The sequence below is a fragment of the Phacochoerus africanus genome, chromosome 1 (genome assembly GCF_016906955.1).
Source record: "Phacochoerus africanus isolate WHEZ1 chromosome 1, ROS_Pafr_v1, whole genome shotgun sequence".
Lineage (NCBI taxonomy): Eukaryota > Metazoa > Chordata > Mammalia > Artiodactyla > Suidae > Phacochoerus > Phacochoerus africanus.
The window spans coordinates 110,456,279-110,471,241 of record NC_062544.1 but is presented as its reverse complement, the minus strand read 5'-3'; the positions used below and the strand labels follow the sequence as shown (position 1 = coordinate 110,471,241).

Below are 14,963 nucleotides of genomic sequence, written 5' to 3'. Positions count from 1 at the left end.
CTTTTCTCCCGGGTCATGCTATTCTTATCACACCAGCTGCTTGCTATTTCCCCAAAATACCGACTATGCTTCTGCTTCAGCTGTGCTTGTTATTCCCTCTGTCTAGAATACTCTTCCCTCAGATACGCTCATGGATCCCTCTCCTGCACTTCATTCAGGTCTCAAAGAGACTGGCTCAGGTCTCTCTAGAAAAATAGCACTCAGTCCCCTTATTATCATTATTTTCCCTATAGCACGTGTGGACATTTTCTACCTATTCGTGTTTATTGTCTGCTACCCCACTAGAAGGTAAGTTCAAACTCACAGAGGCTCTGCCTGCTCTGCTCGCCGCTGTGGCCCCAGCACTTAGGACAATGCTTGGCTTGTGGAAGATACTGACATATCTGCTGATATACTGTCGAATGGAGGGAAGTCACTGAGAGCAGGAGAATGACACGGTCAGAGCTGAAAAACAACCTGCTGGCTGCACCAGGACCATCCCCTTAAGAGTCTGTGGGAATTCTGAGCACGCTTCTAGAGTTAAAGAATCTCCACTTAGGCATGAGTTCCTGCTGTGATGCCATGGGTTAATGATCTGGCTTGTCTCTGTGGAGGCACTGCTTCAATCCCCAGCCGGATCCCCGGCCCAGCGCAGCGCATTCAGGATCTGGGATTGCTGCAGCTGTGGCATAGGTCACAGCTTCAGCTCAGATTCCATTTCTGGCTGGGAAACTTCCATATGCCATGGGCCAAAAATGAAAAAGAAAATGAAAAAAAAGAAAAAGAATCCCTCAGTTAGTCAGTTAGGTAAAAGGTGAAGGGGGAATTAGGATTACTCTGAATTACTGAGGTGTTATTCCTCAGTAAATGAGTCAGTCACAGGCTCTGCTCTCATGGAGCTATGATACTGTAAATAATTATGTAACTACCATTGTGATAAATGCCACAAATTACACATCAAAAGAGGGGATGGGAGTTCCTGTCATGGCGCAGTGGTTAATGAACCCGACTAGGAACCATAAGGTTGCGGGTTCAATCCCTGGCCTTGCTCAGTGGGTTAAGGGTCCGGCGTTGCCAAGGTCTGTGGTGTAGGTTGCAGACGCGGCTCGGATCCTGCGTTGCTGTGGCTCTGGTGTAGGCTGGCAGCTACAGCTCCAATTCGACCCCTAGCCTGGGAACCTCCATATGCCGCAGGAGCAGCCCTAGAAAAGGCAAAAAGACATTAAAAAAAAAAAAAAAAAGAAGGGACAAAACCAATCCCAGGTTTCAATCCTACATAACCAAATGGATGGTGTGCCATCCTTACATAAAGGGAACAGAAGAAGAGATGATTTAGAAGGGAAAGAGGTTTCATCTTAGACTTAATTCCATTTTTGACTTGATGAGTATGAAATCAACAGGACAAATGGAAATGCAGGTCTACCATTTAAGAGCAAAATAAGGGGTCAAAATATAGATTAAAAAGCCATTTGTAATTTGTAGGCTGTGTCAACAAACCTTTAATTGGAAAACAGGTTAGCATAGTGTGAGGATCCTCAGGATAGTTCTGTTAAGTGACAATTAGATATTACAAATCAACACAGGAAAAATAAGCTTGTAACATGTGTGCATCACTTAAATATATATCTCTTAGAAGTCAATCCCTTTTAAGTGACCATTTGAAGTGCAGCCACAGGGCTGAGCTAATAAAATTTGGCTCTTAACAGCTGAAGTGGTTTACCGCAAAAGCTAAAGAATGAGAAAGATTACTCCTTAGTATGAAATATTTCTGATCAGTGGCTTTGGATACAGAGACAAATTCTGATTTTAGAGTCTCTCTAATCACAAAGCTCTATAAGCAATCTCACTTGACCATTTGGTAACAAGTCTTTTTCAGCTTGTCTCTTCTTTTTTATTTGTGACAAAATATACATAAAACTTACCATTTTAACCATTTTTAAGTGTACAGTTCAGTGCCATTAAGTACATTCATATTGTTGTACAACCACTACCATCTCCAGAACTACTTCTTCATTTTCCTAAACTCAAATTTTGCACCCATTAAACACTAAATCCCCATTCCTTCCTTCTTTTAGGGCTTGAGAAATCTCCATTCTATTTTGTTTCCCCAAGCTACACCCATGGCATATGGAAGTTACCAGGCTAGAGGTCGAATTGGAGCTGCAGCTGCTAGCCTACACCACAGCTAAGCAAAGTGGGATCCAAGCCACATCTTGCACCTATGCCACAGCTTGCAGCAATACCAGATCCTTGACCCACTGAGTGAGGCCAGGGATCAAAGCTGCATCCTCATGGAGACTAGTCAGGCTCTTAACCCACTGACCCACAATGAGAACTCCTCTGCTTTTTATTTTTATGAATTTGACTAGTTACCTCATTTAAGAGGTATCATATAATATTTGTCCTTTTGTGACTGGTTTATTTCAAAACTTAATGTCTTTAAGGTTCAGCCATGCTGTATTATGTATAATAATTTCCTTCCTTTTTAAGGCTGAATAATATTCCATTGTACATATGGAACAAAATGACTTTTTTTTTTTTTTTTTTTGAGTTTTAGGGCCTCATGTGTGGCATACGGAAATTCCCAGGCTAGTTGAATTGGAGCTGCAGCTGCTGGCCTACACCACAGCAATGCAGGACTTAAGCCATGTCTGTGACCTACACCACAGCTCACGGCAACACTGGATACTTAAGCCACTGAATGAGGCCAGGAATAGAACCTGCATCCTCATGGACACTAGCCAAGTTCGTTACCACTGAGCTACAACAGGAACTCCCCTACATTGTTTTTATCCATTCAACCATCAATGCACTCCACACTTGGGTTGCTTCCATCTTCTGGCTATCATAAACCATGCTTCTATGAACATGCTTGTACAAATATTTGTTCTGGAGCTTATTTTCTGAAAAGCATTTCTGTGTTCTCAGAAATGCAGCACACTGCCCAGACATATTGGGCCATATTTGAACTACTGATCAACTCTGCCTGCCAAAAGCCCAAACCCTTACCTTCTTGGCCCTGAACACAGCCGCTCAGGTCCACGAGAACACAGTAGCCATCACATGGTCTTCTCTGGTCTGCCATTCTGCAAGCAGCTAAGCATCCTCAGTTTCAACTGAGACAAAAAGGGAGCACTGTGTCTTTAGTTAATGCTTTGGAATAGTCTGCTTCAAGCTTCATCAGAGATAAAAGACTTTAAAGATGAGATGCAAAATGTAACTGTCACTTCTCCTATGTCAGTTATTCAGTCACCAACAAGGACAGCCCCATGATCGCCTGCAGTGAGTTGGCAAAACAGTTTTTCACTTCTGGTTCACCTGTACTCTTTAACATGAGATGCTTACAATCTCCAAAACTATAAAAGTATACGCTGGAGCAATAAAGCAAGTGTAATCTACTCCAAAAGCCTTAAACTTTACAAAGGCCAAATCAGTATACAACAGGGGTCAGTCAGCCAATGGGTTTGGCCCACACCTGTTTCTGTAAATAAAGGTTTACTGGAATAAGCCAGTTTATGTATTGTGTATCAGAGTTGAGTAGCTGCTGTTGAAAACGTATGGCTCACAAATCCGAATACTTTTACTATCTGGCTCTTTAGAGAAAATGCTTGTCAACTCCTGGTTCACCATCTTGGTTCATTCTCTCTTCTCCCCAACTGGAAACAAGTGATGATATGATCATCTGTTTAGGTAGAAAAGGCTTAAACTAACTATGGAGAAGCTGGTTGGTTTCTGTGCCAAGGAGCCAATGGGAGTGCCAACACTCAAACCTAAAGTAGGAAGGTAGATGCTACCATTCTAATTCAGTAGAGACTAGGAATATATCTTTAGAAAAGCAATGTGGTCTCATTTTCAATTAACCAGCCCACGAGCTGAACAGGTGTGGCCAAAGGGCAAACGATGGAGTCTCATGAACAAAACAATAAAGGAACCACCTGCAGTAAGAAGCATCACCAACACAAGCTTCTTAAATTCACCCAACTGGTCAGCCAAGCTCCAGAAGCCTTAGGGTGAACCCCATGAATGTTGCTTAGCTAGTAACTGATCTTCCAAGACACCTCCAACTCTTTCCCCACCTCCATGTTAGGCAGCATCAAGCCTTCTCCTTCTTCTAATCGGAGTCCAAATTTAACACCATTGCTCACAGCATAACTCATAGAAGAGCAAAACTGACTTTTTGATGAATATGAATTATATCACAAGTGCACATTGTGATACACACACATGTGCTCTCAAGGAGTTCATGCTTCCTCTTAGTTCTATTTCCTCATTAAAAAGAGGCGAGGCTGAAAACAAACACAACTACTGGAAAAAAAGTCAGCAGAAAGCTATGGGAATGAACAACATTCAAAAGCACAATACTTCCCAATAGTGTGGTCATTTCCAAATCAAAAGAATTCATATGTCCAGAAGACTAGCAGAAAAAAGCCTGTATCTATCTTCTCTCCTGAAATAAAACAGTGGTATTGAATCTGGCCACACACATCACTGCCCACCATGCTCAAAGATGACACTGCAGATGGTGTTTGTTCCCTGCTCTGCTTTATACCATTAGCAGGGCAGGTAAGTAATCTGACAGAGGGTGTAAAAGCCTCACTTCCACCAACAAACAGCTGCATTGGATCTCAGATAATACAGCTTTGTGCCTTGGGCAATCCTTTAATATCTCTAAGCCTTAGGATTTTTTCATCTGTAAAATGGATGGCTTTGATAGGGGACCTCTATAGCTCCTCTTAATATATTATTCTAGCTCTATAATTACACCCATGTATCTCACTATACTACACATAACATAAAAATGCCATACATGGACAAGTTCTTACCTCACTTCCTTACATCCTTCTCCACCTACTCTTTCATCACAAAATCAGTGTGACACCAAATTAGGCTAAGATTCCAGACTCAAATGTGTGGCTCTTAAAGTCAGTTTCAATGAAATTATGTACTTGGCTATAGTGAGTCAAAGGAAATATTCTAATACTATGCCTTTCACCCTTGGAAAAGACACTTCCTTGTAAAAGCTAAATACTCAGATCTGGGTTCAAAACTTTAGGAGTTCCCATTGTGGCTCAGCAGGCTAAGGACCCACTGTTGTCTCTGTGAGGATATGGGTTCAATCCTTGGCCTTGCTCTGTGGGTTAAGGATTCAGCGTTGCCACAAGCAGTGTGGTCGCAGTTGCAGCTTGGATCTGATGTTGCCATCGCTGTGGAGATTCTTCTGATAGGAGAATAATACTCAGCTCAATTCATAATCCTATATCCAAAGATGGGGTAAGCCTGCAGGTACAGCTCCAATCCCACCCTTGGTCTGAGAACTTCTATATGCCACAGATGCGGCTATAAGAAGAAGAAAAAAAAACTGTACGTTTTCAGCAGAAATTGGCACAACACTGTAAATCAACTACATTTTAATGATAATTTTTAAAAAATCTTTAGCAGGGGCCAAGGCAAAGTGCTGGGAAGACTGATGCCAGTAGCTCTTTGAGGAGCTGTTATTAACGGTTGGAAAACAAAATATATGTGTGTGTGTATGTGTGAAGGAGGCTCCTCTCCTAAGCTGGTGGGTCAGTGAACAGTATGCAGATTTGGTGACCCCATTCTGCTCTCACAAAGAAAAAGAAAGTAGTATGTGAGGAAAATATAGAAATATAGGTATTTGGTGAGTCTAAATCTCATAAATAAGAGGCTGTGAAGAACAGGCACTGAGTCTGGGGAGTCTGCCCAATTCGCTGGACCCGGAAGAATGTGATAGATGAGGCCTGAACACTGGGCTCCCAGTAGCCCAAAGGACAGGAGATGAAACCAAATGCCGGGAAGAGGAAGTAAGAGCCTCTGTGAATGCAAACTTTTACCTAGACTAAGTCTTATGCTATAGGTTGCCAAGAAGTTTTGCACTACTATCCTCCTAACCTTTAAGATAAAATAATTTGCAAGAACAAAGACCATGGACTTTTTCTGATAGGAGAATAATACTCAGCTCAATTCATAATCCTATATCCAAAGATGAGCTTCAGAGGAATTGCTCTCATGACTGAATGCAAAATTTTGCACATATATAAGTATGTGCATTCTTATAGGGAGAGGGATTCAATGCTCTCAGTTTTTCAAAGAGGTTCAAGTCACCATATGAAATGTGATTTTTAAAAATCCAATTTATTACCTTTCTGTTATGCCTCTACTTAACTCTTCAACAGGTACCCAAGGAATTTAAATTTCGAATATTTCCAAAAAGTTAATTAATCAAGGCTCGGGAGTTCCCACAATGGCACAGTGGGTTAATTATCCAGCTTGTCTCTGTGGCGGCCCAGGTTCCATTCCTGGCTTGAGCAGGGGGTTAAAAGATATGGCATTGCACAGAAAAAGAAAAAAAGGAAAAGAAAATTAACCAAGGCTCAAGAGTTGGCAGTGAATTCTGAGAAAGTGGAATGGCTGCTAATGTTGACTTTCACACCCTCCCTGAAACTTGGGAAGATAGGAAAGGCGATATGTTGTTAAGGATGAGTACAACTGATGTCAGGTAGATTAATTCACATGGTAGCAACTGAAATCAGTTCAGTCACTGTCAGTGATATAACAGGCAACAGCAGAGCATGAGAGTACACTTGACCTGGAGTCCAGTCAACAGGAGTTTAGTCTCTTGTCTTATTTCGGCCCAATTCAATCTGTGACTTTGGAAAAATCCCTTCCTCTTCTGGGCTTGGTCCTCATCTATAAAAGCTTGGCTATTTAAGTAGCTGTCTGCAAATTCTTTTACAGCAATGAACATAATGTATGGATAAAGTCATCCAAAATTAATGAGAAGCTAAAACAAATTCAAAATGGCAGGATGAACATACATTTATCTCCACCTCCCTTTGATGGAAACCTCATTAAATTACTACTCATAAATATCTACTACTTCCTGGGTATTTACTACATGATTGTTTTAAGTGTATTAACTAGTGGAATCCTCAAAACTTCTACTAGGTGTAAGAGTAAAAAATCCCCAATTTACAGATGAAGGAAATGAATCACCAGCGTTTAAAGAACTTGTCCAAGTTTTCACTGCTAATAAGTGGCAGAGCCAGGATTTCAAACCCAGATGATCCAGCTCTAGTCTGTGTTGTGCTACCACTCAGATTGACAATCAAGGAATGGCAAAGCTCCCAAATACAACGAAGCCAAGAGAAAGAGCAGATTAGAAAGGTCATCATATTTTGGAAGATGAAAAGCAGACAAATGGATAATAATTAACTTAAATGGAGGATATTGAGTGCTGTAGATGGCACGTCACTTCAAAACCTCCTCCAAAACTCATCTGTTTTCCTCTGAAGGTGTGAGCATGGGAAGGCTAAAAACAGGTAGTACGGTCCCCTCCCCCAGGCAAGCAACTGCTGCATCATCACCCCAGCAGAAGACTGGGGATTTATTCTCTGGAAAGGATGAACCAGAGACTCCAGACTTGGGTAACCTAGGTACTGATGAAGACAAGAAGTGGTACTATTCAGGGGATTAAAGTAAAGTCTGCATACAGAAGACCTCCCAGTCCCCTCCCACCACAAGCTCGTAGTATGTTAACAGCCAGGCTTACTTCATGAAGGCAGAAGCCTGAAGGAAGATCCATGGACTCTGAACATATCCCATTGAAAAGGTCAAGTCCTTCACCTTATGTCTGTGGCCCTCAAAACGGAGCCCCAGATCAGGAGTAGCATCCCTGGGAAACTTATCAGAAATGTAAATTCTCAAATCCATCAGACCTGCTGAATAAGAAATTCTGGAGTGAACAATGTTTGAACAACTGATTTTTATTTTATTTTATTTTTGCTCTTTAGGGCTGTACCTGTGGCATATGGAGATTCCCAGGCTAGGAGTCCAATCTGAGCTACAGCTGCTGGCCTACACCACAGCCAGAGCAACATCAGATCAGAGCCATGTCTGCGACCTACTATACCACAGCACATGGCAACGCCAGATCCTTAACCCACTGAGCAAGGTCAGGGATCGAACCTGCAACCTCATGGTTCCTAGTCAGATTCGTTAACCACTGGGCCATTATGGGAGCTCCTGAACAACTGATTTTTAAACAAGGCTGCCAGGTGATTCTAATGCCCGCTAGAGTTGGAAAACTACTGCTCTATTGGGAGGCCCACTAGTCAATAAATCCATGCCATATCAAAAAATTTACAACCAGCTTTTCAGTTTCTATTTATTTGGGAGACAGTCTGGAATCATCAGAAGTTTCAGGAAAGACTCTATCCTGAATAAGAGACAGTGAAACAGATTTTACAGAGCAGCTCTAGCGAAAGGGAGTGAAACAAGGCACAGCTTGGTTTACTTGGCCTCTCCCTGGCCCCTTCCATCACAGTGCACTGAGCTACTTCTCAAGCTCCACAGAATAGTTAGGAAACCAATGAACCAGAGCTCTCTACAGTCCTTATCCACCTGCGGCCTGTGTCTTTATGCTAGCCCTTAGGTCCCAGATCCTTGAAATTAATATAGCAATTAAGACTGGCAGTCTCTGGATATGCGATGAGGTCCTACCGTATAGCACAAGGAACTCTATCCAATCTCTTGGGACAGACCATGATGGAAGATGATATAAGAAAAGGAATATATATGTGTATGTATGACTGGGTCACTTTGCTGTAGAGCAGAAATTAGCTCAACACGGTAAATCAACTATTCATTAATAATAATAATAATAATAATAATAATTCATTAATAATAATAATAATAATAATAACTATTCATTAATAATAATAATAATAATAATAATAATAATAAGCTGGAACCACTTCTGATAATTTACTTGTCCTTTGAGTGAACAAAAAGTACTTTAATGGAAAAATCAAAAAAGTATTTTTATGCCAAGGGTGCTATCCTCCGAATGTGCATTAAGTACAGAGGCAAAATGCAATGCTTTAACTTAGGTAGTGTGACCATCCCACTCTGTCATGCCCTTTTTACTTTTTACAAAAATCCCTTACAGCCTAAATCTTAATCCGAAAATTCACCCTCATTACTCCTCTTCACCAGTTTCTACTCACTCCAAGTGTTACTCAACCAGATCATTCTTTTGCTTACAAATCTATAGTAGCCTTAGAGTTCCCATCATGGCTCAGTAGTTAACAAATCCAACTAGGAACCATGGGGTTTCGGGTTCCATCCCTGGCCTCGCTCAGTGGGTTAAGGATCCAGCCCGGCATTGCCGTGAGCTGTGGTGTAGGTCGCAGATGTGGCTCGGATGCCGAGTTGCTGTGGCTGTGGCATAGGCTGGCAGCTACAGCTCCGATTAGACCCCTAGCCTGGGAACCTCCATATGCCGAGTGTGCAGCCCTAGAAAAGCCCCCCCAAAAAAGTCTAGCAGCCTTGATTCACCACTACCATGTCATCACCATGGACAAAAATCTCTCATTTACATTTACTTCCTCTGCCTCCTTTCGTCCAGCTCATTCTTCTCAAATCCCTTGGTTCCCCACCAAAGATGCTTTCCCCTCTCCATCTATTTCATTCCTCTCCTGGAATACTAATCTTAGGATGGGTTTAGTGATGAAAACCTTAGGCCAGGCATTTTGCAAAGAATACCACAGATTTCCTCATTTAATTCTCATACAAATACTAAGATTTAGGAATTATCCCTATTTTTCCATGTGGAAAACTGATGTTAAATAACTTGCCCAAGGTTACAACTAGCATTCTAATCCAAACCCTTCTATTTCAAAAGCCGCACTCTTAACCATTGTACTCTACTGTCTCCAGGGTCTGACTCAAGTGTGTGGAAAAAAAGTTTCCTTAACTTTGTAGACAATAAGAAGAAAAAAGATCTCTGAATAACTTTGTTTTTTAAACAGGGTCTTTCGCAGATGCTGACAGCCTTCTAGCCAAAGCTCAAAAGGGAACACCACCTGCAGCAGAATCTCTCCACCTGGAGGGCTCCTCAGGGCTCAGCAGCTTGGCCAAGGAGCAGCACAGCAAGCATCTCCAGCAAGAATGGATGCAAGGCACAGGAGGAAGGCTGGATCTTGGGCACAGAGTGCCAATAGGGAACAGGTGATTAAGAGATCCCCGTCCCCATGAAGTCCATCAGTTCATTCTGAGACCTTCGTGGTGGTGGTGGTGGTAGTGTGCCTTTTAGTGCGGAACAGAGTAGCTGCCCACCTCAAAAGATTCCCAGATCCGATTTTAAAAGCTTTTAAGAGACAAGGTAGTCACCTAACAATCAAGGGCAAGCAATGACTCCTATGAAAAAGCCTACACATCTACGACAGCGCAGCTAACTTCGAGGGGGCACCAAGAAACGTCTATGGTAGTAAGAACAGTGCTCCCGTGATGCCTACTAGAATGTAGAGACGGCCACGGCCCCCTCCTCCATAGAGGAGCTGCAAATCCATTTTCCCTTGGTCTGTGTGACAGAAAAGGGAGGCGGGCACCCCAATGTCTCCACTCCGAGGGCCTCAGCGACGCACCTCTCGAGCCCTTTCCTTCTAAGGAGTAAGAGGCGTCCCTGTCCGTCGCCCTGCTTAGCCCCAATCCCCCTCTAGAATTCGGCAATTCTCTCTCCCCTACACGCTCTCCCTCCAAGCTCCTTTCCCCACCCTTCTGCGCGCTAGACCTCTCCTCCCCTATTCCTCGCCTCTCTTCCCTCCCCATTTGGTCCCTTGGCTCCGACTGTCGAACCGCCTGGCCCTGGTACCTTGAGCGTCACGTCGCACAGCTTGCCCTGCCGTCGAATCTCCTCCATGACGCCGTAGCCGCGACTAGGCAACTCGGACACAGAGAAGTGCACCAGGTCCTCCAGCTCCTCAGCGCCGTCCTCCACCATCTTCCTCTGCCGCCGCGACTGCGCAGGCCCAGCCTGCCGCCCCGAAACTAAGCAGGGCGGGGCGAGAGAGCGTGCGGCCGGCAGCTCGGAGCTCCGGACTGGAGTAGAAAGGGCCTGCGCGGCCGCCGTAGTCTCAGACTACTTTGTGCCGGAAGCCCAACCGCCCCGCTTCCTAGTTCTTGCGTATCCTTTGTTTCCTCGTTACCGCCACCCTCGCTTCGCGCCTGCAGCTGCCGCAGTCTTTCTTGATTAATCCGTCCCATCTCCCGTCCTTCTTACTCGGCCCTGACCTTACTCATATCTCAACAGTGGACAGCGAACTTCATTTCCGCCAGTACCCCGTACTTCCTGAATCTCCGGAAGCGGCAGGTTGCCATGGCGACTGTGTACACAGCCTGGCAGAGGCTCAAGCCGGGATTCCTTCGCTGCTCCTGCAGCGGTCGTGCTGTGGGAGGGCTCCTACCGCCGGAGAGGTAAGCAGGGGTCATGCTTCGCCGGGGTTGGGAGGAGGGAAGCCGGAAAGCAGGTGTTGGCCCTGGCGGCGGGCAGTCGCTGGAATTTGAACAGCGCTCCACCTGGGAATTCTCCACTTTGGCTCAGTGACCTGTGAAACCAGGGCGGAGGAGGGCGAAGCTTCGCGGGGACCCTTTTAGCCTGGCTGCCGCTTAGGGTGTTCGAATCTGACGTTCCCTCGCCCCACGAGGGCCCTACGTCGCGTCTGAGGTTTAGAGAGCTCTAGTCTTCTGGACCCTTATGTGTTCGTAGAATTTCTAGTTGGAGTGGGCTTTGGGATTGCCAGTCCCAGCTGTTCGCTTTACAGATGTAGAAACTTCTCCAGAGAGGGATAGAGATGGTCCCCAAGCCCACTGCCGAATGCCACACAAGGGTCCAGCATGTTGGGTCAGGAAAATGAGAAAGACTAGTTCTACTTGAGTTCCAGTCTTTTGTTTAGTCCAAGGCTAGGTGCGTTTGGACTCTGGGAGGCTCTGATGCTGCTGCCTCTCTAGTGGCTATGAGAGTCCTGGTGGCCACTCAGAGGTTCACTTTTTTTTTTTTTTTTTTTAATGGCCGCACCCATGGCATTTGGAAATTCCTGGGCCAGAGTTTGAATCTAAGTCACAGCTTTGACCTGCAGATCCTTTAACCCACTGCCCCAGACTGGGTATCGAACCCGCACTTTAGCAGGGACCTGAGCTACTGCAGTCGGATTCTTAAGCTACTGTGCCACAGCAGGACCTCCACAGGTTCACTTATTTACACCAGAAATAACTAAGTGTGGTGTCCTTGAGGAAGAAGCATTTCCTACAAGGTCCTGGGGGAGAATGACCCTACTAAAAGGGAAAAGTGTTGAGGGGCTGGAGTTGGCGTCTTGCAGGTGGTGCCTGGAAACCCATTGTCTGCCTGGAAGTGTTGTGATGTTAGGGGTGGAGGCAGTATGGGAAAGGAGTGACATTATTTGCTCTTTGGGTCTCTCTCAGTAGTGACCGAAGATGGACCCACATATGGAAATTCAGCCACCCTCTGACTTCCAGCCATGACCATCACCACCAGTCACCATTTCTTAAGCACCTGCTCTGTGCTGAGCACTGTTCTGAACTTTGAGGGGGGATTCAAAAGAGATAGAAGGCACAGTCCTGTCCCTCAAGCAGCTTGTAATTTAATCTGGGAGCTGAAACCCACTCAAATGATGCGGCGTAAGAACGGTAACAAGCATTATTTCAGTAAGTGCACAATGGCTTGGGGTCCTCAAATGTCTGGGTGTTGAGGGGCTGCTGGATAGCAGACTCACAGGAAGGAGCCAGTTAATAGAGAAAGCTGGTCTCAAGTGAATATGGGTCCTGGTGTGCCTGGAGCCATGGGTGTAAGCATGGGAAGTGCCTTGGGAAGCACAGATATGATGACTGCATGTACATATGGGCAAACTGCTTGGCAGAAAAGGGGCAGGCTCTGAGGGGAGGGAAATGCTTGGAGGTGGCTTCATGCTGCCCCTGGGTTGTCAGTGGGGAGTGGTTTCCAGGAGGGGGGCTTGGGCATCTGCCCCCAGAGCTGTCCTGTTTCTTCATGGTCCCTGGCAGAGAGCACCTTGGACAGTATCTTAACTTCCTTGGGCTGGAGGATGGTTCTCCAGACGGGTATGGAGAATGCTTCCCAGAGCTTTAGATTTCGAAGGTCATTGTTTGCTTGAGTCAACACACCTCCCTCCACTCTCCACTTCCCAATAGCCTAGATCAAAGTGAACTTGGAGATGAGATATTCTCTTTAGTTTCCTCAATTTGGGAGTCATGTTAGAGCTATTTGTGGCTTTTCATTTCAAGAGCTCAATTTTGCAAATGAAGATTTTGGAACTGAAATTGGACAAGCTGTTATCCTTAGGTACCTTTTAGATTCATTTTCTAAGAATTAAAAGATCTGAAGGATCTCACAGTGACCAGGAAAAGACTTCCATGAAGTAATTACTTGAGGAATGTTGGAAGTGACACATGCTCTACAGTAGGCAAATGTGAAAATAACGTTTGCTTATTTGAAGTGACAGTTGAAGGGTTTGTAATGAGGGTTAGAATTTTTTATTTTGTCTACTTCATTAAAACTGTAAACTGAAAGGGCAGGACCTATTTAACTTGCTTCTGTAGAGATATTTAATGCCACTTGATATAGTTAAGATAATGGTAAGAGGAAATCAAGTGTTCACCACATTTGATTGTGTTGTGTCTGAAATGTGAAGGGATATTAATATTTTAAAAATCTGGAATCATTTCTATCAGGTAACACTCACTTAACCTCTCTTAGATAATACATATAAAATGTTAATAGTCTTTATTTAATATATGCTCCCACCCCCCTTTGGCCACCATACACAGCATGTGAAGTTCCCAAGATCTACTCTGTAGTGGCAACCTATACCAAAGCTCATGGCAACACCAGATCCTTAACCCACTGAGCAAGGCCAAGGATCCAGCCTGCGTCCTCATGGATACTAGTTGGATTCTTAACCTTCTGAGCCACAATGGGAACTCCCCTAATATATGCTTTTTTAAAAGTGAAATAATTCTAGTTAAAAGAAGAAATCTCTGTTGAACAGGACTTTTTTTTTAACAGTCAAGTTCTTGAAAATTACCTTTTTAAAAAAATTGAACAGCTCATCAGTTCATTTGTAAGCATGCATTGCAATTGTGTAAGCAAGTTATCTTTTGCTCAATAACCATGTTGATATCTCTTTTTCCAGTTTGGAGGGGAAACTGAGTCGGCTCCATATGCCTCATATTTCCCTAATTTTACATAAATTCAGCAGTTCCTATGCTGGTTGTCTTTTTCAAATGTGTCCAGGAGTTTTCTTTAGCCTCAACTCCTCTATCCTGCCTCATGACAATAAAGGTTATTTTAGGGGCAGAAGCCTCATTTCTTAATGAACTGGTCCATCCCAGCCAGGAACATCAAAAGAGAACTGGATGATACAGCACACATCCTGACCCTTGGGCCTCATCTCTGTTCAAAGCTGGTTTTGTACATTCTGGAAATTAACTCAGTTATTAACATTCTTTATATTCTTGGTCTCATAAAAGTGAAATTATTGAAATTTGAGAGCCCAGTTTTAGGATTATATGACCACGAACTATTTGATGCTCTTGTTGAAATTATTTTTTAGAAGGAAAAAAGAGGGAAAAATATTAGAATGATCTTAGAAAAATGTATATGTAAAATTAGAAATGTTTCAATCTTGGAACAATTTAAAATTGTATTACATTAAGATGCCCATTAGTGTTGAATAAGTAAGTTGTTTGGTATATATTCATAGGCCTTCATCTTGCTTTCTAGTATTACTTAACTAGATTTAACACAGTTATTGATGATAACAGATTTTTAGCTTTCCTTAGAACTCTTGACATTTTCCCTCAATACTTAATCCTTTGTGATTGGTATATAATAGGCACCTAAAAAGCTAATTAAGTTTTAAGTTCCTCTTAGAGCAATAAAAATCAGTGCACTTATTATGTCTATTTAATAATCCTCCTTGCTTCTCCACTCTATCACTGTTTGAACCGAATTTACTCTGTAATAGTATTAAATATGTTTACACAGACATTCTCAGGAAAGGGTGTAGTATGATTTGACGAATAAGACTAATAACCAATAAAATGTGAGATTTCTTTGTTACATTTAGAGGGTTGTAGAATACAGTTTTAAA

At 43.4% G+C, this 14,963-nt stretch overlaps 2 protein-coding genes across 10 annotated transcripts in view; one reads left to right on the top strand and one right to left on the bottom strand.

Moving 5' to 3' along the window:
* The window catches only part of KLHL18 (kelch like family member 18), a 78,251-nt gene extending 67,365 nt beyond the window's left edge, over positions 1 to 10,886 (bottom strand). For both annotated transcript variants that reach the window (XM_047772742.1, XM_047772750.1), the window contains exon 1: positions 10,652 to 10,886. In XM_047772742.1, coding sequence (XP_047628698.1) covers positions 10,652 to 10,780 — 129 coding nt within the window. In that variant the 5' untranslated portion in view covers positions 10,781 to 10,886. The remainder of the gene's footprint in view (positions 1 to 10,651) is intronic.
* Positions 10,887 to 10,925: 39 nt separating this feature from the next.
* KIF9 (kinesin family member 9) overlaps positions 10,926 to 14,963 on the top strand; it is a 44,225-nt gene continuing 40,187 nt past the window's right edge. The window contains exons 1-2 of one of the 8 annotated variants that reach the window (XM_047772712.1): positions 10,926 to 11,253; positions 12,259 to 12,501. Coding sequence is in view for 5 of the 8 variants with exons in the window: in XM_047772682.1 (XP_047628638.1) it covers positions 12,315 to 12,501 (187 nt within the window). In the remaining 3 variants the exon portion in view is untranslated. The remainder of the gene's footprint in view (positions 11,254 to 12,258; positions 12,502 to 14,963) is intronic. The other 7 variants (XM_047772703.1, XM_047772682.1, XM_047772665.1 and 4 more) reach the window with 7 other exon arrangements.